Source organism: Enoplosus armatus, chromosome 10 (genome assembly GCF_043641665.1).
Source record: "Enoplosus armatus isolate fEnoArm2 chromosome 10, fEnoArm2.hap1, whole genome shotgun sequence".
Taxonomy (NCBI): Eukaryota; Metazoa; Chordata; class Actinopteri; order Centrarchiformes; family Enoplosidae; genus Enoplosus; species Enoplosus armatus.
In genome coordinates, this window is record NC_092189.1 from 11,071,285 (window position 1) to 11,092,502 (window position 21,218).

At 41.2% G+C, this 21,218-nt stretch overlaps 3 protein-coding genes across 3 annotated transcripts; all 3 read left to right on the forward strand.

Moving 5' to 3' along the window:
* The first annotated feature begins 2,947 nt into the window (after positions 1-2,947).
* prpf19 (pre-mRNA processing factor 19) lies at positions 2,948-8,471 on the forward strand. The gene is made up of 16 exons (XM_070913362.1): positions 2,948-3,088; positions 3,284-3,433; positions 4,006-4,082; positions 4,519-4,660; positions 4,828-4,901; positions 5,017-5,082; positions 5,191-5,232; positions 5,358-5,432; positions 5,560-5,635; positions 5,750-5,859; positions 6,032-6,187; positions 6,304-6,373; positions 6,473-6,646; positions 6,864-6,946; positions 7,420-7,525; positions 7,646-8,471. Exons 1-16 carry the CDS (start codon positions 3,070-3,072, stop codon positions 7,741-7,743), a joined length of 1,518 nt encoding a protein of 505 aa, XP_070769463.1. The 5' UTR covers positions 2,948-3,069; the 3' UTR covers positions 7,744-8,471.
* Positions 8,472-9,611: 1,140 nt separating this feature from the next.
* tcirg1b (T cell immune regulator 1, ATPase H+ transporting V0 subunit a3b) lies at positions 9,612-18,132 on the forward strand. Its single transcript, XM_070913602.1, has 21 exons — positions 9,612-9,737; positions 10,924-11,046; positions 11,524-11,602; positions 11,715-11,863; positions 11,992-12,087; positions 12,204-12,265; positions 12,347-12,473; positions 12,619-12,701; positions 12,798-12,891; positions 13,091-13,303; positions 13,411-13,561; positions 13,705-13,844; positions 13,985-14,142; positions 14,245-14,335; positions 14,454-14,572; positions 14,686-14,899; positions 15,719-15,829; positions 15,918-16,004; positions 16,085-16,205; positions 16,420-16,591; positions 17,271-18,132. The coding sequence occupies exons 2-21, from the start codon at positions 10,930-10,932 to the stop codon at positions 17,362-17,364; spliced, it is 2,478 nt and encodes an 825-aa protein (XP_070769703.1). The 5' UTR covers positions 9,612-9,737; positions 10,924-10,929; the 3' UTR covers positions 17,365-18,132.
* A 753-nt stretch (positions 18,133-18,885) lies between these two features.
* mrpl18 (mitochondrial ribosomal protein L18) lies at positions 18,886-20,537 on the forward strand. Its single transcript, XM_070913232.1, has 4 exons — positions 18,886-19,124; positions 19,311-19,479; positions 19,912-20,146; positions 20,257-20,537. Exons 1-4 carry the CDS (start codon positions 19,037-19,039, stop codon positions 20,332-20,334), a joined length of 570 nt encoding a protein of 189 aa, XP_070769333.1. The 5' UTR covers positions 18,886-19,036; the 3' UTR covers positions 20,335-20,537.
* Positions 20,538-21,218: the final 681 nt, after the last annotated feature.

The window sequence follows — 21,218 nt, forward strand, 5'->3', positions numbered from 1 at the left end:
TCTGACCTCAAGGCATAATGGGGTGTATGAAATCAGAGATGGGGATGGCAACCTGGTATCCTCCACCTTGCTGCAGGTGGTCGGTGAGTGACAGCATGTGATTAAATTATTTCTTTTTTTGTATTTGAATTCTTCCTCACAGTTGCCATTCATTCTGATATTTGTCCCGTCTTTGTGTCTCTACTCCCTCCAGAAAAGGGAGGCAAATGGCGAGCACTTCTCAAGTCCATCACTGTCCCTTCTGGCATGTTTATGTCACTGGCTGGTTTCATCTTGTTCATTAAGCGATACCCAAACTGTAGCCTCACGCAGATCATCGCTGGCCTCAGAGCAAACCGCACGCCACCAGCCAACCCTCCGAGGGTCAACATCCAGGTGAGGGGATCAGGGGAACCTGGTTAGTGGCCCTACTGGCTGAGTTAGATGTGCTGCAGGTAGGAGAATTAATAGATGTTAGTTTTTCTTTGTGCAGTTTCCAGCTGCTTTCACATTTTTCTTGTTATAAATGTATAAAAAAAGGAAACAAAATACAAGAAAATAAATAAATAAATCAGTTAAGATGAAATAAAAAACGGGGGGGATTATGTATACATGCAGGTTGGGGGAAGAAGAAGTGCTGGATATTTGATAATGTATGACATGTGGGTAGTTTAAGAGGGTATGGAACAGATTAAATAACCATATGGCATTAAAAGGGCCATTACTGGAGCTTTACTGCATGTGTGATTTAATTCATCTCATAACGTTTCCATACTTTTTAAGTCCATATGTTGTAAGACACATGATTGCAGCCATGGTATGATTTGTAAATTCTAGCCTTTCCCTCAAATCCTTCTAGGAATTAAACCTCGAAGCGTAGAACATGTATCATAGGGACTACGTTTTGCACTTATTTTAGTGAATGTCTGTCCTTCGTAAATGCACCTAAATGAGGCCCTCTGTGGCTTTGTTGTGAGGTATTGTCTACGACTGTGTTACCAAACCAAGTTGATGTGCTTTAAGTGTCTATGTGTGTTTGTCTGTGCAGGACTACAGCCAGCCCAGCCCTCAGGTCTCAGGCCTCTACAGTCACTCTCAGCAGCCTGGAACACCAAGAAAATGGACCCCAAGAACCAGTCCTGCTCATACTGTAAGGCTGATTAACCAAATGAAATGACTTAGCAGGTTTTGTCTCTTTGCTTAAAATTGTTAAATAGCATTGTGTCTGTGTGCATGTACCATATGAGCTTGTGAGCTGCCGTTTCTTCTTCCAGGGTTACAGTCCGGTTATGGTAGGAACTCCGAGAGCTCAGAACCAGGAAGCACACAGCTTGGCAGCTGGGAGCTCCCCTTGTCATAATTCAAATACTGAGGTAATACTACACTCCAGCTGTGAGCATTTGTATGTCACAGACTACTATATATATATATATATATATATATATATATATATATATATATATATATATATATATATATATATGACATAAACATATTTTGTCATTTCTTTCTAGCCGGACAGATCTAATGAGGAAGAGAAAAGGATTTCCTTTTCGGTACCTGGGGCTTCAGACTGCCTCCACTCCTCCGAAGAATGTGTTCAATTCCAAATCAAGAAAGATGGAGGCAAAGAAAGGTGGAGCAAATCACAAGAATACTTTTCCACACTGCCACTAGACACGGACACCTCTGAATCCTGCAGTGTTTACAATTCGGAGAAACTGAACTTCTTATAAAACAGAGAATTGGAGCTGAAATTAGGGAAGAAGAAACGTAAGGCATTGGGAAGCTACAGTATACGTTTCTCAGTGAAGTTGTTGTGGAAAAGAAAGACCTCACTTGTGCCTTTTGCATCTTAGCCTAGTTTTAATGGTTTGGTATCAATATTGCATGTCATTTTTTCATGTCATTTTTCTGATGCGTGAGTTGAGCATTAGCCTTCCTGTCTCATATTACGTATTTCTTGACACTGTTGATGGTGCTCCTGAAATCTCCTGCTGTTACCTACCTCCAGACCCTCAGGACCAATATGATGTGCACTGTATTTGCTGAGTGTTGGTACGTGTGTGTTTATGAGAGTAATGTTATCTCTAGGGCTACGTAGAAATTAGAGTGGTGATACGAAAGTTTGTAAAAGGGAATTCTTAAGCACTGTCCAGTAATAGAGCGTTAGTTGACGTGTTTTTCTCTATCCATCATGTTAACCATTCCTAACTGCAACAACATTTCATTATTATGTTAAATGCCTGTGCAGTTCAGTGGTTTTTGCAATGATATAGTAGATTTATCCTTGAGGTAATTGTAGTAATAGTTATGTGAAATGTAACACGTTCCACCAAATATTGCAATAGCCTATTAATCTGTAAACTTTGTGTAGAGGATAATATCTCATTACCAAATCTTTCTTGTGACAAAAGAGGTTGGACTGCTGCTTGTGATATTTTTGGATTATGAAAATGTCATCTCGTAAACAATAAAATGTGTCTAATACACATTTGAGATGATTTTCTCTAATATACTGTATGTTTGGCTAATGATAATTTTCATTACTGATTAATCTGTGGGTTTTTTTGTAATGAATGTTTGTATATAAAATATCAGGGAAGTTGCCATCACAAGTTCCCAAAACTCAAGGTGACATGTTCAAATTATTTGTTAGCATGACAGACCAAAACCCCTCAGATATTTAAAAGCAGGTTATACTCACATTTGAGAATCTGTAAACAGAGAATATTTTGTATCTTTGCTTGATAAATGATTGAAACAATTAACTTACGGTCAAAATTGTTGTCAATTACTTTTCTGTCTATCCACTCATCGATTCAGCACTAGTTTTTGGTGCATTGATCAGCGCAGTGGTGTTTTTCTGGCGCGAGATGGCAGTGGAGCGCCAGTGAAGCTTAAACTCTCAGACTGGAAGAAAGCGTAGAAGAAGAAGAACCTCCGTTTGTAGCGGCAATGAAAGGACAGCGTGCTACTTACAAATTGAGCAAAACATAAGTAAAGTGTACATTAGCGGTAATAACTATCAAAGTACAGGACCAGTATAATTCCATTTTCACAGGGGTCTCAAAGGACTGCGTCGAGAAGATGTCTTTGGTTTGTGCAAGTAAGCGAAGTTGAATTCATTCATTTGACGGAGGCATTGCAGGTTAGCTAGGCACCGCGCTAATGCTACTAGCTAATTTAGCTAATGTTAGCGGCCACGCAGTACCGCCTTCTACTTATGATAGTTCATCGGTCTCGTTTGTGGTGTTATTGTTGGTATCATGTGGTTTTTAAGATATAACTGCTTTTTATCCAGTCTCCAACGAGGTGCCGGAGCACCCGTGCGTCTCCCCGGTGTCCAACCAGGTGTTTGAGCGCAGGCTGATCGAGAAGTACATCGCAGAGAATGGGACGGACCCGATGAACGGACAGCCCTTGTCTGAGGAACAGCTCGTAGATATCAAAGGTAAGCTACTGGGAGCAGCTGAGGATCTACACTCGGTTGCAAGTTTATCGGGTGACGTTACACCTAGCTAAAACTAATGCATTTTAATACAGCAGCCCTGTAATAAATCCTCATGAAGGTGAAAATGTCTAGGTTTTGTTCAGTCTGGAGGCTGAAGTTTGAGGTGGTGTTAAATTGTATTGCATTATACAGAGAGGATTTTAATATTGTGCGGCCCATTTCTTATCAATAAGGATATACTGTAATAAAATACCACTCTGTAACACAGTACTATTTAACTGCAACACAAACTACCACTTGAGAAATTAATTAACACCTCCCTAAAACAACTGAACATTATAACCCTCATGAGGGTAGGAGTAATTGTTGTATGAAACTGCATTAGTTTTAGGAATGTGTGCCTGATAAAGTGTTGTTTAAAGTTAATTGCAACCCTATTGACCAATTGTTAAGCAGTAGTTATGTTTAAAGGTATGTTTGGGCTAAAATCAGATGTTGTACATACAAACAAGATTAACTTGATTAATGAAGGTGAGAGGCTGCTTGTTCTGAACAAGTTTTCTCTGTTTCAGTGTCCCATCCTATTAGACCAAAGGCACCATCAGCAACAAGCATTCCTGCCATTCTCAAGTCCCTTCAAGATGAGTGGGTAAGTATTGTTAACCTTGAGGAGCTGGCAAACGAGAAATCCTCCACAAAACACCTTCCTACTGTAAATGATCCCCAAAAATTCAGTTTTAAATTAACAGATGATTTTTTCTTTCTAGACCATTTTTCCACCAATATTCTTAACCATAGTAAACATCAGGTGGAGCAGAATGTGCCAATCTTTTGAATGGCAATTTAGTAAACCACAAAGCAATGAATATTCTGTCTTGACCGAAAATCTTGTTTTCTTGCTCTAAATACGTTTTTTCCCCACCTGACACGTACAATGCACCTAAAATAATTCAAATATGTTGCCCCCTGGTTGTTTTTGAAAGCCACTGGGGAAACTATGATCCAAGTTGATAATTGCAAAAGAGCTCGTAATATAATGGTAGCTTCGAGTCGCTTTTTTCATCCTGTTTTCTTTTCTGTTCTAGGATGCTGTTATGCTTCACAGTTTCACCCTGCGGCAACAGCTGCAGACTACTCGCCAAGAACTGTCTCACGCCCTCTACCAACACGATGCCGCATGCAGAGTCATCGCTCGACTCACCAAAGAGGTCACTGCTGCGAGAGAAGGTGCGTTGACAGCAGTTTGTGTGTCCTCTATTGTAGGGCAGAATTCCAGCTGTAAAGCACATTTTTCTACAATCATCAACTGTCTCCAGAATCTGCTCCACACCAACATGAGTTCATAGATAATATTGCCAGAGCATGGTCTTATGAGGTCTATTACCTTTTTACAGCTCTTGCCACACTCAAACCCCAAGCTGGATTGATTGCCCCTCAGGCAGTCCCTGCCTCTCAGCCATCTGCAGCAGTGAGTGATTGGCCAGCCAATAAGATACTGATCAGAAATGCTCATCATAATCCTTTGCCTTACTTTCTCCTTACAATCAAACAAAAGCTCTTTATTTCTGCCCTCTGTATCTCAGGGTGCTGGTGGCGAGCCTATGGAGGTTAGTGAACAGGTGGGAATGACCCCAGAGATCATCCAGAAGGTACGTTTTTTTGTTATACCTACATTAATGATTATTTGGCTACAAGTTTTCTATTTTCATTGGCAGGTCTAAAGATGTGTTTCAATATGCCTTGTTTTCTGTTTGCAGCTCCAAGACAAAGCTACTATCCTTACTACGGAAAGAAAGAAGGTATTATATTGCTCTTGTTTTTGTGTTTGTGTTAACACTTGTTCTACAATAATAAGTATATAACAGTTGTACTATGTAATATACTGCCACATTTCTTGCTCAACTGCTTTACTGTATTTCTCCAGAGAGGAAAAACTGTCCCAGAGGAGCTGGTTAGAGCTGAGGATCTTAGCAAATACCGGCAAGTGGCCTCGCATGCTGTAAGTATTGATTTCTTATATAAATTATAAATATATAAAATATAAATTTTTTTCCTTTTTAATCAGAAGGTTGAAACAGCGTTTTGATCGACTTGATGTCAACATGCTCTCTCTTTGTTGCCTTCAGGGACTTCATAGTGCCAGTGTCCCTGGTATTCTGGCTCTGGATCTGTGTCCCTCAGACACCAGCAAAGTTCTCACCGGTACAGTGATTTCATCCAGTGCTCAGCTGCATCTGTCAAGTCTTGTGATTAGTTTACACATTACAAGTCATTGGGAGACTTTTATTTGATAATCGACCCTCTTGCGTTCCTCAGGTGGCGCTGATAAGAACGTGGTGGTGTTCGACAAGAACGAGGAGCAGATTGTGGCAACACTTAAGGGTCACACCAAGAAGGTCACCTCTGTCATTTACCATCCATCCCAGGTAACATTTTCTTTATTTCAACCAGTCTAATCTTTCTACGAAAAAAAATTCTGTGACTGCACTCTTCAGAAAAAAAACATTTAATTAGTCAGAGAGAGTTTAGTATGATCAGCTAATCCTACTGACTGAATGCTCTTTTTTTTCAACCCTTACTGTTTTTCCCCCCCTCTAGTCCGTGGTCTTCTCTGCGTCTCCAGACAACACCATCCGTGTGTGGTCCGTCACCGGAGGCAACTGTGTCCAGGTGGTGCGTGCCCATGAGGCAGGTGTCACTGGACTCTCCCTACATGCTACTGGGGACTACCTGCTCAGCTCTTCTGAGGATCAGGTGTGTGCAGTTTGACAAAATCACTAACAGATCTATATTTAACACTGAAGTTTTCACTGGTTAATTGTGCCACCACACTTAACTTATTTCCTATCTCTTTCTTGACTGTTCTGCAGTACTGGGCCTTTTCTGATATCCAGACTGGTAGAGTCCTCACCAAAGTCACTGATGAAAGTGCTGGCTGTGGTAAGTTCCTCTTATTTTAATTTGTGTGTTTTGCTGTCTGAATAAGTGCCCTCCTGTTGGTGGCCTCCAGGTGGTAATGTCTGTGTCTGCCCCCTACAGCTCTCACCTGTGCTCAATTCCACCCTGATGGTCTCATTTTTGGCACTGGGACGGCCGATTCCCAAATCAAGATCTGGGATCTGAAGGAGCGTACCAATGTGGCCAACTTCCCAGGCCACTCTGGCCCTGTCACCTCCATTGCTTTCTCTGAGAACGGATACTATCTGGCCACAGGTTAGATCTACTAACAGTATTTTTACATCAGGTTGTAAAGTTGCAGGAACATTGGAACAAATGCACACACATCATGAACCTGTACACTGACCTACAATATCTTAAAGTCCTACTAACATCTTCAGCTCTTGTTTTTGCACTAAATGGATCTGGCATTGTATATTTAATTGTGTTTATTTTAAATTCCCTAACACCCTTGTCTGCTTCTGTGCTCCAGGTGCCCAGGATAGCTCTCTGAAACTGTGGGATCTGAGGAAACTGAAGAACTTCAAGACCATCACCCTGGACAACAACTATGAGGTAAGAAACTGCGGGTATTTCTCCTAGGAATAGTTTGATGTTTTGGGAAATTATTTTGTTACCCTGAGTTTGATGAAAAGATTGATACTGTGATCATGTCTACACACTAAATATGAAGCTACAGCCTGCAGGGAGTTAGTTTAGCTTAGCATAATGTAGAGGTGCTGTTATTTGGATTGTTTCAATTTTGGAGAGAACCAAGGCTAGCTGTTTCCCACAGCTTCCTGTCTTAATGCTAAGCTAAGTTAACCACCTTCTGGCTCTAGCTTCATGTTGTACAGACATGAAAGTGGTATTAATCTTTGCATCAAACTCTTGGCTGACTTGAATTAAGAGTCTGCTAAGTGATATTAACAATGTTAATTGGAAATATAAGCGTAGCAACTATATTAAGTTGATTCACATACATCCGCTTTGTGGATTTAACTGCAACAATGATGTTTGAATCTAAACATTTTTTTGTTCTCTTTCAGGTGAAGTCCCTTGTGTTTGACCAGAGTGGTACCTACCTGGCTGTAGGAGGGTCGGACATCCGTGTCTACATCTGCAAGCAGTGGTCTGAGGTCCTCAACTTCACAGGTGAGGGGAAAGAAATGCTAATCTGCTTTCTAATGTTCATCCAGTATGAATGTCATATGGTGTTTTGGTGTCTGAGGAAGTAGCAGATTTTTCACCTTGCTTTTGCTTCTCCAATTGTAGACCATACAGGATTGGTGACTGGAGTGGCCTTTGGAGAAAACGCTCAGTTCCTGGCCTCTGCAGGAATGGACAGAAGTCTCAAATTTTACAGTTTGTAGAAAAGGATAAATTCAGGATGAAAGGAGGATAGATGGTCTCTATGTCTGACCAGTCACTATCCTGGACACACACTTGGCATAGATCTTGTAATTTTTAGAAAAAGAAGAAAAAAAAATCCCTGCTAACTTGGCTTCATTAGTGTGTTTGTCCTCATGTCCAGGTTTGAGATCCCATGTCTGCTATATGAAACCACAGCAGCATTGTTAGGATAACATGTTTGTTGGCATTGTAAGTCTGAAATGTAAATGATGTGAAATGAGATACAGAAGCCAGTGTAAGGTTGCTGTCTGATTTGCCAGCAAATATGATTTTACTGTAGTATTTCTTTTTTCTTTTTCTCCGTTGTTGTTGTGTGTGGGGATCTAAAGTTGCTTGTAATTCTCCAAAGTGTTGTAGTACGCTGTTGGGAGCTATAATCGATGTGGCAACAATCTGCTTTGCTTCTTAATGTAGACCAGCTTCATTACAGTATCTTTAGGGTAAGATGAAAATACATCTGTAGTGACGTACAGTACAGCTAAGCAGAAAATGAACGGGTATGAGATTAATGTTCCTCTGTGAAAACTTTAGTCTTGTTTAACCCCCCTTCAATTTCATTTTCTATTTTCATTTTTTCCATGTAAACTTTTGTCTTTTTCCAATTGTATATTTCTCATTACTTGCTATTTTACCTGTTGCAACTCTGCCCTTTTACAATGAAATAAAATATCTTTTGTATTGCCATTCATCCGCTCTGCTGGGTCCTCTGCAGAAATTAAAATGATTTAACATTGACTTCATTTACAGACATTTCATCAAGTCACACAAAACTAAAGTAAGTGCATATTAGACCATAGCTGCTGTATGACTGTCCATTGCCTCATGACAAATTCAAACTATAAATGGTGTGTGTATTCAAAGTCCCTATACTACACTGCAAGGTGTGTTTTGCGTATTGTAATATTGATGTTTGAGCTTCACTGTGCAAAATGATGTATGTGCAGTTTGAGACTAGAAGGCTGTTTTCACATGAATATGCTGTGGAAAGTTTCTGTGCCCACCTTAGGTAAGCGTTTAAGATCTGTAAGGAATGAGCCTGATTTCTCAACAAGTTTAGAAGTCAACCATGGCCCAGTATGCCTCTAACACAAGTGTGAAGTGGAAACATGAAGCAACCAATACATATTCAGAATTGTGTTCAGTATTTACACTTTCCAAATGAACAATATCTGCATTTTCACATTCCATTTTGATTTATACAATGAGGGAGAAGGAGTAGATGTAATTGTATGAATCCTACATAATTGAACTTGTTTGGTGGAAAAACCATATCAGACAAATTATTCCAAGTAGACTATATTTAAACATGTCTGGAGGGGATATTACCAAGACCTTGTCAAACCTAGGAAACGCACTTGAGGCAATATCATGACATGTTTAAAATATTCTGGCACACAATTTTATCAGTTTTAAACCTAACGGACTTCGACGCTCTCGAGAGTGTTCGAAATCTTAATGTACTACTCACTACTGAGTAAACTATTGATTACCCACTGTGTAGGGAGTAGTGAATGAGTGAACGAGGAAAAGATTTCGGACACAGCCACAGCTAAATGAGAGTCATGCCGCTCATTTTTTAATTACGGTGTCGCTTAGCAACTGCTGTTTAGCAAACCAACAACTCCCCACATGATATCTATTAACTGCGCGTGGAAGAACAATAAAAAGTAGCTAACGTTAGACGTTAAACTCAATCGATTCACGGTCTTTACCGCCATTTAAGTCACGGAAAACCTCGACCTCTCGTGGCCATATGAGAGACGAACGTCAACTGTCACGTGAGTTTGCAGTAACGTGACTTTCACAAACGGGAAGTGCGAATCGAGAACCGAAAACTTCTCACAAACACGTCTGGTTTGTCCCGGTTAACAGTTACCGGTCTGTCCTTCGGCACGGTGCTGGACAGCCTGAGAGAAAGCAGGTTGCAGTCCAGCGGAATTTAGGAGGCAGACAGGTGAGATATCTAGTATTTAGCGGCATTTGTGCTCATATGAAGCTGTTTTCTACCTCTATCCACCGTGTCTGGACTATTGTCATGGCATCATTTTAACGGGACTTTTCTTTTTCTTCATGGAATTCCCCTCATCAACCAAAACGATCCTTTGTTCAGTGTTTTAACGTTACATCTTTTGTTTGATTGCTAATCTGTCAGCCTCGTTTCACTAAAAACGAAACTTGTTTCTGATGATTATGGCGAAAAAACGTGGACCTGTAGACAGATCCAGACGTTATAGAGGTGAAACAGCTGGAGTTATTATTCGTTTAAGGAAATGTTCCTTTTAGAAATGTGTTTTTCTTTGTATAACTGCATTGATGTGTCTGTAGTTCTAAGTGTGCGCTGTGCTTATTTAAGTAACACGCAGTCTTCATACATTGTATAACTTCATACATACACTCAGCTGTCGGTTTATAGGTACACCTATGAAGGTTATAATGTTCAGCTTTTGAAACTGTTTCAGAGAAGCGTTGATTCAACTTCATGGTCACTTTCGAGGCTGTAGGTTTTGGTGCTGTTGTGGTATTTTCTCCACCCTGTTTATATTAATGAGGTTAGTCTAAATATAGCGCAATACAGCTCAACAGCACCACAAACTGCAGCCTCCAAAATGACCACAACATTGAATCAACACCCATTTAAAACAGTTTCAACAAAAGCTGAACATTATGACCTTCATAAAGGCAGGACTTATTGCAGAGCTCTTGTATCAGAGTGCATCAGTTTTAGCCAGGTAGACGTTATAAACTGGCAACTGACTACAGAAACGTGTTTTTTTGTGTATTATAGGGGGATTATTAGGGAGCTTGTAATATTGGCAGAAACGTGTGTGCAAGAATGGAAATCCCACCTGATCATCACAGTCAGGAGAACCTGACGCTTCCCTTTTCTCAGTTTCCACTCTTATGCTTCTGCATTTTCATTAAGAGGCTTTTATTGTCCTAATAGAAAACAGATGCCCTCTGTGAAGTTTTATTTATTTATTTTTTATTTTATTTTTTTAAACTGTTCACTGCCTCTCTCTCCCCTTCACTTTCTCAATAGGATCTCTCATTCCACTGTAAACTGCAGTATTTTGTCATACGTTGTCAATTTCTTTTTGAGGAAAATATTCATTTGGGCTTGTTTCCTTGGTGTTGTGCAGGCAGCCATGGGCTCCATGTTTCGCAGTGAGGAGGTGTGCCTGGTGCAGCTTTTCCTTCAGTCTGGCTCGGCCTATAACTGTGTCAGTGAGCTGGGAGAGCTCGGCCTGGTTGAGTTCAGAGATGTGAGTAACTTCTACTGTTGGTTTAGCTCTTGGTTATGATCTCATGGTGAAAAGCTCAGAGTCCAGTACATATAGAGGGCCATTGCCCTCCTAAACTAGTCAGCTACTGGTTTGGCCTGAATGCTTTTCCACACGCAACTACTTTGCCCACATTTATGCCTTCCTCTTCTGCAAATGGAGGATTGATTTCAACCCTGTTTTTATGTGTTTTTGACAAACCTCTGATCATTATTCTAATCCCCACAATCCACTGCTCAATAATTGATCTGTTTACAACTGAATGTTATAATCTTGTATCTGGTACCAGTAGATACCTCATGAAGTCACTTTGGAATCTGTAGCATTTCTGAGTTGAGATGGTGATCTGATGGTTGCTTTGAGTCACTGTGAGAATTTTCCATGTCTCTCTTGTTGTAATCAGATGAACATGAGTAACCCTGTTGCCCTCTTCCTCTCCCCTCTGCTCTGATGTTTTAGTTAAATCCTAACGTGAACTCCTTTCAGAGGAAGTTTGTCAGCGAGGTCAGGCGATGCGAGGAACTTGAGAAAACTTTTAGTAAGTATTGACTCATTGTTCCCCACTTATATTTTTATCCATTATCTTTATTTATTTAGTTTGGTTTAGATTCTCCTCATGCCCTTTCTGACCTTCTTCATCTGCCCTTCAGCCTTCCTGGAGCAGGAGATCAATCGCTCCCTGTCTCCACCATTGCAGGGTCCCCTCCCTCCTCCATGCCCGACACCTCTGGCCCCTCAGCCCCGCGAACTCATCACCATAGAGGAGGAGTGCGAGAGGCTGGCCAGAGAGCTCAAAGAGGTGAGTGCTTTAAACAAGGCTGAGATGATAAATCAAAGAAGAGCCCATGTTGTCTCACTACTACACCATCAAAAGGGGTTGAACTTATTGGCTCGACAGATTTTTTTTATTTGCGTGTGTCTCACTAGGTGTCCAGGAACAGAGACAGCCTCCGGGCTCAGCTGACCCAGCTCTGTCAGTACCGAGGAGTCCTGACCAGGACGCACTCTCTCACAGCCACACAGGTGGTAAAAACTACATTTCTGCAACAATCCCTGCATCATTCATTACATTTTCTTTCATTATTGCGCTGTAGTGAGCAAACTGATGTCTGCAAACTAAAACTGGCTTCTTCTCACAGGCACCACCACCTGTGCTCGAAAGCCAAGGCCTGTTTGATAACCGCCAAGATGTCCATCTCAGGTAGATCTCATTTTCTAAAATGTTCATCATGTGTTTTTATCTACATTTAACATGTTTTCCACAGCGTCTCCTGTCTCTCAGTTTTGTTGCAGGAGTGGTCCATCCTTGGAAGGTCCCCTCATTTGAACGGTTGTTATGGCGGGCGTGTCGCGGTTATATCATCGTGGATTTCAGAGAAATGGAGGATCGACTTAAGCATCCAGAAACGGTGGGAACTGGGAGACAGAGAGATGGGATCATGGTTGAGTGATAGATATGAGAGTTATTTCTGTCTAGTATAGTCTCTAATGATTTGTCACATCTAATGAGTTTTCTTATGGGTATTTTATCACAGCTGTTTCTTTGTTTTGCAGGGTGAAATGGTGCAATGGACAGTGTTCCTCATTTCCTACTGGGGGGATCAGATTGGACAGAAAGTCAAGAAGATATGCGATTGGTGGGTAAACCTGTGCATCATTTTGTATATTGTAGATTTCCACACTGCAGTGTCTGTTGAACCTGTTGAATATCTTTTGATTTCTTCTCCTCACAGCTTCCGCACACAGACATTTGCATATCCTGAGAGCACTGCTGAGAGAGAGGAGATTCTCCAGGGACTTCAAGGCCGAATTGAAGATATTAAATCAGTAAGTGTAGTGCATATTTTATAAAAGCACAGAGCAGAATTTGTTGAACATGGATACAATCACCGGCATTTTTGTCTTTTGTAATGTTTGTGTCACACTTGGAAATACTAGAAAGCACAAAAATAGCTTTTTTTTCCTTCTTCTTAGTACGTCTTAAACATGTTGCTCATGCACCCACTGTCACGTCCCTCTACTTCAGGTGTTGTCGCAGACCGAGGCCTTCTTGCAGCAGCTGCTGATGCGGGCTGTGGCTGTGCTGCCTCAGTGGAAGGTGCGGGTGCAGAAGTGTAAGGCGGTCCAGATGGTGCTGAATCTCTGCAGCCCCTCCGTCACTGACAAATGCCTGATCGCTGAGGCCTGGTGTCCCACTGCCAAGCTGCCTGAACTGCAGAGCGCTCTGAGAGAGGGAGGGGTAAGACAAAGGCAGAGTTGTACCTGAAGAGACTTGACATAAATGTGTAATAACACCTTAATTTCTCGCACTCTTCATTTTTATCCGCCCCTCTTCTTCGTCCTCAGAGGAAGAGCGGCAGTGGGGTCGACTCTTTCTACAACCGCCTACCTTCCTCCACCCCTCCACCCACCCTGTTTCCCCTCAACTCTTTCACAGCCGGTTTCCAGAACATTGTTGATGCCTACGGAGTGGCCAGCTACCGCGAAGTCAATCCAGGTATGTCGGCACACCGCTGAAAAAAAAAAGTCTCTTCTTAAGACAAAAGACACGTCAGATGATCAAAGTAGAAGCCAGAGAATGCTCAGCCTTGCATGTTTTTGTTTCTTTAACTTTAGTCTTTTCTCTCAATGCCTCTGCAGCGGTGTACACCATCATTACGTTCCCCTTCCTGTTTGCTGTGATGTTTGGGGATGTGGGACACGGTTTACTGATGACTCTGGCCGCCCTCTGGATGGTACTTGAGGAAAAGGACCCCAAACTCAAGAACAACAACAATGAGGTAATTCGCTTACAGTGCCCAAACACACACACACACACACACAAATTTCAATTTGACAATTTCTGCAAAACAACTGTAAAACAAAACAGCTGAAGCAAATACTTAAATACTTAAGTGAGATCCATCTGTGTGTGTTTTAGATCTGGAGGATGATGTTTGGAGGAAGGTATCTGATTTTGCTGATGGGACTCTTCTCTGTCTACACGGGGGCCATTTACAACGAGTGCTTCAGCAGAGGCCTCACCACCTTCAGCTCAGCGTGGCACGTCGGCCCGATGTTCAAGGAGAACTTATGGAAGTGAGGACATGTCGTACCTTCAAGCTTGAATTCTTGTTTCCTCCAGTCTTCACTCACCTTGATTCTTATCCATCTTACCTAATTGTATTATATTTCTTCCAGTTCCTCCGTCCTGGCAGGGAACCAGTACTTGTCCATGGATCCTGTTGTGTCTGGTGTTTTCACCAGCCCCTATCCATTTGGCATTGACCCGGTATGGCCATCGCGCTCCTCCTCGCGACCCTTTCTTCACGACTCCACGTTCTTTCATGCTGTCATCTTGTTTGTCACTGCTTCCGTCATGATCCTGTCTTGTTTTGTGTCATTGTCAGATTTGGGGGCTGTCCAACAACAAACTAACCTTCCTTAACTCGTACAAGATGAAGATGTCAGTCGTCATCGGTGTCATTCACATGACTTTTGGAGTCTGTTTGTCATTCTTCAACTACTGGTAAGTAATCATGATTTACCCTTTTTTTTTCAATATTCATTCTGACTTACCTTCACATATCCTTGTTTCCCTGTCCCTGCTTTCCCTTGTTGTTGTTGTTGTGTTTTCTGCAGGCACTTTGGCAAGATAAGCAATGTGTTCTTTGTGCTGATCCCTGAGCTGTTCTTCATGGTGTGTCTGTTTGGCTACCTGGTGTTCATGGTGGTCTTCAAGTGGATCGCTTACACCCCTGCCCAGTCCAAAATTGCTCCCAGTATACTTATCCACTTCATAGACATGTTCCTCTTCACAGACAACCCTGAAAACCCACCGCTCTATGAAGGACAGGTGTGTGTGTTTTGTTGATTTACCTAAAAGGAACATATTGCTTCTTTGACTCATGTTCTACAATTAGTTTATACTTTATGTATGAAAATCACCTGAAACCTGTTTAAGACATGGAACCCATCGCAGTGAATATTTAGTCTGTATATTCTCATGTCAAGGTTGTTGAATTGTTCCTCAGTACTGGAAGTGAAATGGATTTTTCTTAATTATCCACAATTGGTATGTTTAAGCGTCCAAGACATAACAGCCAGCTAGTCAGCAACTGCCTACAATTACCATATTTCACTTTTCTCCCCAGTGTTTGCTTGTGTCCTCTGGGTTATATTTTCTGACAATATAACTTGACGTGAACTATAACGTGAATGCAATGCTGTTTGGCAGATTACTCTCAAACCTCAGATGTTGAAGTTTCTCGCAAGTACATGAACACACCCACAAAAGCCTTAAAACAATCACTGCTTCATCTGCATTAACAAGCAACGATAATGTAATTGTTGCTCAGATTTTTAATAATTATGTGATTTCTGACAAAAGGAGGAATATCAGTCTTGAGCTAGTTTCAAGTCTCTGCAAGCTCATTTTCATACAGTAATAATATGAACTGAAACCAGTGAACATCTGGAGGGTAGAACTAAAAAGGACTTAAACCCCCCAAAAACTGTGGCATGCTTTGGAGAATGATTTGCAGAAGTTAAAGTACATGCTATTTATAGTAAACAACTTGCAAAAACACCAGTGTTGTCCTTCAAAATAACTTGCTAAAGTGAGTGTGTGTTGCTTAATAGCTTAACAGCTGGTCCTGTAACTCTTCATGTGTAGATTGTGGTGCAGAAGATCCTGGTGGTGCTGGCCCTGTGTTCTGTCCCAGTGCTCCTGCTAGGGAAACCCATGTATGAATATGTCACATTCAAGAAAAGACGACGTCAAGTGGTGAGTCTGTGTTTCACTGAACTTGTTAAACCTTTTTTCTAGAGGTGGATGTGTTTACTGACAGATTTCTGGTTCTCTGCAACATCAGGAGGAAGACAGACGTCCGCTGGTGGCTGACGATGGCTCCATCAACTCTCGTCAGGGGGAGGTGGAGGGAGGAGCTGCTGAAGAGGAGGTAACTTAATTCACTAACAGATTAAATCCAGTCAGAGATGTACTGTTGGGATTCGTGTGTTTAAACTGTGCTGTCTGCAGGAGTTTGATGCCGCAGACGTGTTCATGCATCAGGCCATCCACACCATAGAGTACTGCTTGGGCTGCATCTCCAACACCGCCTCTTACCTCCGACTGTGGGCTCTCAGCTTGGCACACGCACGTTAGTGACACACACACACACACACACACACACACACTGACACGCACAAACACAATATACACCATCATACTCACATGATGCGCACAGACAGATAGACTTCCTCTCTACAACCAAACACTCATGCTATTCTTTTTTCTGCCAGTTATTCAGACACACATGATATATTTTATATAGCGGATGGTTGTCTGACGGTGAGTTATTTGTGTCTCCACAGAGCTGTCAGAGGTGTTGTGGGTGATGGTGATGCGTATTGCCCTGAAGTGGCAGGGCTATGTGGGATCTGTAGTCCTCTTTGTGGTTTTCGCCTTCTTTGCTGTGTTGACCATCTCCATCCTGCTGGTTATGGAGGGACTCTCAGCTTTCCTGCACGCGCTCCGTCTGCACTGGTAATGATGGGAGGAAGGAGAGGGTTAAAATACTTGATTAAGACAAGTTGTCTTGTTTGCGTTTAAACTTCCATAGCCATGTCTCACAAAGCAGGATTGATAAGTAGGCTGGATATCTGCACTGAGTAAAATCTGCAGCTTCTTGCTGTAGTCCATTTTGAAGGGGTTTGGTTAGTCAGTTAAGTTATTTATGGACTTATAAGACACCAAAAACACAAACATGTTGTTCAGACAAATGCATAACTTCTTACTTACAACATTACATTGCAAACAAAGAACTTTGTCATCTTATCTTGGTATACACATTGCACTCATTACACTGTTAGTCATCTGACAAATGTGACGGAGGTGATGGATGTGCTCAACAAGTCATGGCAATCTGCCTATGACATTTTGGCTTAAGGGTGTTTAAGCTCAGGGAGGCTCCAAAATGAAAAGAATTCATCCTTTTAGGTAGCATGAATGTGCTCAGTACATTTATATATGCCTTCTGCATATTACATTTGCATATTTCTTGTGTATAAATGGAAGATTTTGCCAAACCATCTATTTGGGGACCAGGACATGACAGGCTTGTTGGTGAGGAGATGTAGAGAAATGGAGTGGGTGGACAAAAAGGGATCATGTGATGTAGTTTCTACTTGCTGTTGCATGTTGACTCTGCTTCTCTCTCTTCCAGGGTGGAGTTTCAGAACAAGTTCTACAGTGGATCAGGCTACAAGCTCAGCCCTTTCTCTTTCTCATCTCTGATCAATGCATCAGCTGCTATATGATTGGCCAAACGATTAGTTAGGAACGGTTATGTTAACTTATGTGTATTATTGAGTACTTGGACTACAACTACACTCATCAGAATGACTTTGTCTCCCCGTCTTAACAATGGTGATCTATTGCCTGTAGGCTATGAAATGGTTTAATTCACTTGCACAATGATCATGATGGTATCGACTGTTATTTTTGCATCAGTATACTGAGAATGAATGCCCTATATAATGAATTACAATTGCATTATGTGAAATGAAAAAATATACTTTTGTATCCCCTCACTAATTTTCTTTCCACTATCAGTGTTATGTACTGCTTTCTAATTACTCTTTCAGTAGCTCAATAAATAGTCATCTTTTACTTTTCACTGTATGAACATATATCATAGATATGAATTATAAAAAGGGAAAGCATATCAATTAATGAATCTGTTCTGCAATTTAAGGGAATGTATGATTGTTGAATTTGTGTATTGTGCTTTGATAAGCCAGTCCTGTAGGATTCTTCAACTGATGGCAGGGAATTATCTGAATGATTTTCATGAGCCAAAGATAGCTTTCCCTTATTGTCACGTCTTCCAATCACAACACACAACAGCTATTTATTGGAACTAAGTTTTTTCATGTGCCTTACTAGGACAGAGTGCTTGTTTATCCACTAGGTACTTTGGACAGATCATAACATCCATCATCATGCCACTATTTTGAACAAAACTCTGCCCTGGACACATTTCCCTCTTTTTTGTTTGCACTGTAAAATGGATCAAATTTGAACTGAAATTAAATATGATTTTCTTGTGTAATATTATTGTGGGAATTTATTGTGTCACGTATGTATGACAAATTTGTGAGGTTGTCAGTGATGTAAGAAGTATTTAAATCCTTGAGTGTAAGTATAAGGAGTAATGCCACAATGTAAAAATAGCCCATTACAAGAAGTCTACTTAAGTAAAAGTACAGAAGAATTATCAGTAAAATATACTGTATGTATAAAAGTACCTATTAAGTAGTGTGGGTGGTATATATGTCACATTATTAGATAATATTATTAATTCATTAACATTTACCAGCGTTTGATATAACTGACGTAGATAGAGCTAATTTTAACTACTTTCTATACTGTTGGTAGATTAATCTTTATAAATAATGCATCATATTAATAGTAATATTCATAGGTTATTAATAATATATTTTTAAGATGATCACATGACTAACCAAGTGGTTGCTGTAGCTGTCAGACAAATGTAGTAGAGTAAAAAGAACCCCTGAAATGTCGTGAAGTATAAAATGAAAATTGTAAAGTAAAAGTACCTCACAATTGTACTTAAGTACAGTACAAGTACTGTTGTTAAATGACTCCACCACTGAAAGTTATTGTCGAGTAAATGGACAGAAATGTAAAGCAAAGTCCATCTCTTCATTCTGGATGACAACATGTAAACGGACCTTCTGAGGTGCTGGCATTTGTTTCTGTCAGTGCCGCTTTTAAAGTAACATCAACTGAACCGGATGTTGTCCGAATGTCAAAGATGGCGCTCCACATGTCACGGTGAATTCTTATCAAATAGCCAGATTAAACGAGTATGTTTTCGTGTTTTTAAGGACATAACAGTTTGACGGATGGTAGCACATTGACTGGACTATTATTTTAATTAATGAGGTGAACACAGTTGAGGAGGAGATGGCTTTGAGCGGAATTAGTCGCAGTGTACGACTGTTGTTAGGTCAAATTCAACGATGTCGTCCAATTGTGGCTACAAACCAGATAGGTAATCTAAGTTAAGTGTTTTTAATTTTTTTTTTATCACAGCTGTTTTCCCTTTGTGTATCACACTTTGTGATCAACTCAGCAGACGTTATTTAACGTTAGTTAGCGTTAACTAGTTTAACCCAAATTACTAACTTTTGTCTCTGCTCGCGCCTCTGTTTTATAAAACCTGTTGTCTGTTCCCCAGCTCGGTGTCTAAGTCAGGCAGCCTCTCAGCCGGAGCCCAGCGCAGATGAAAATGAAGCCGTGAGCCCGACCTTTGTGAACAGAAACCCCCGGAACCTGGAGCAGATGGCTCTGGCTGTGAAGGACCGGGGCTGGAAGACGACCTGGCCCCACCGGCAGTTCTACCACAGGTCCTTGTGCACATTTTTTTCTACAGATATGGGTGCATCTTAATAGCTGTTATGTAAAACCAGGTGTTTCAATTTCCAGTTGATGTGCACCACATTAGACTGACAAACAACGATTCTTGCCAGAGATCAGATGTAGTCATGACTTTGTACCAATTGGACATACTGTATTGCTCTTCCCTGGTCTGTATTAAACTGTGACTGTGCATTCATGTATACAACCTCAATTTAATCAGTTATGTCCCACTGAGACTCTTTTTCAAGGGAGACCTGAGTGAACAAAGAAAAGTCATAATAGCGTGAATTAAAAAATGTTACAGGACATCTTTGCCAGGCATTTAATTCTGCAGATCTAAATTTCTTCTCCTCACACAGGATTCCTCCTGCCTCCCTCACTTCTGTTTCACCTCGTTTGTCTTGCTCTCGTCTTTTCAGGTTGGAGTTTTCTCGCACCCAGCACCATGTGACAGCACAAGTGTTCTCCAGCAGCTCTCCTGTCCCAGTGCTTTCCTGTTCTACCAAGGAGTGGGCGGTGAAGAAGGAGCTGGCTTCCACAACCTGCGTGGCAGCGTGTCAGGCTGTGGGCGAGGTGCTGGCACATCGATGCCTGCAGGCCGGCATCACCAGGATGGTGTACAGGGCGATTCCCTGGACGTACCGCTCTGACGCTGTGAGTACATGCAGCACCAACTGCTGTTAGAAAATTAATTTGTGCTGCAACCCCCCCCCCCCCCCCCCCCCCAAGTCATCACCTGCTTCATGTTTATCTCTCGTTCACAGGTTCAGTCTTTCAGGACAGCAATGAAAGAGGGAGGAATCACCCTCAGTGAACCCAGAAGGAAATACATCGGTACCTGAATTTAGGTGTCACTGATCACATGTTGTTTTGTAAAAATGTCCTCCGTGTCCCTTACTCTCTGCTCTTTTGTGAATTATGACTGTACTGATATTAAGATGACCAGTATGACAGTGAATGACAATATAAAGAGAATCAAGTGATGAAAGTAAGATTGCTTGTCCCTGTCCTTTGTCTCTTGTAGATAAAGTGTTTCTGAACAGAAGCAGCTCTCCTCTGGTGTCTTATTTAATAAAGAAACAAAGCGCTTGGTTTGAGTATAATCATTTATTTTTCACTCATAGTGCTTGTTGTAAACCAGAGAGAGGGGCAGACAGTGGATAGCTTATACAACAAGGCTTAGAGATGTGGACAACATAAAAAAAAATGAATCACTGATCATTTTAATCATATTACAGTGTGACGTTGGCTCAGGCAGTGGGAACAGTGTGTGTGTGTTGTGGGATTATAAAGTGCATGTGTTCTTTAACGGTCAGCATGCAGGTTAAATGAAGTAAGCTTTAGCTTGGGCTCACTGGATAAAAAAATAACACCAGCATAAAATAAGAATATTCCACATCAGCATCTAATGATCAAAAGTCTGAAAACCTCGATCCATTAAATGTCAATATAAATACGTGAGAAAACCCTGAACAATTTGCTCTCACATATTGGTATAAAAATACATAACATGCACCAGGGTCATCAGCAATTATGTGTGGATACATATATACTGTATGCATACATGCAAAACCTTGGGAAGTCACATTTATACTGCAATCAAACCAAAGTGAGATACAGACAACCTGCAGCCACCACGCCGTAAAAACACCAGTCATAGCGTTTGTGTCTCATTCTCAGGTTGAAGGCACTCATACAGCCCTGGTGTTTAAATAGAGGAAATAAA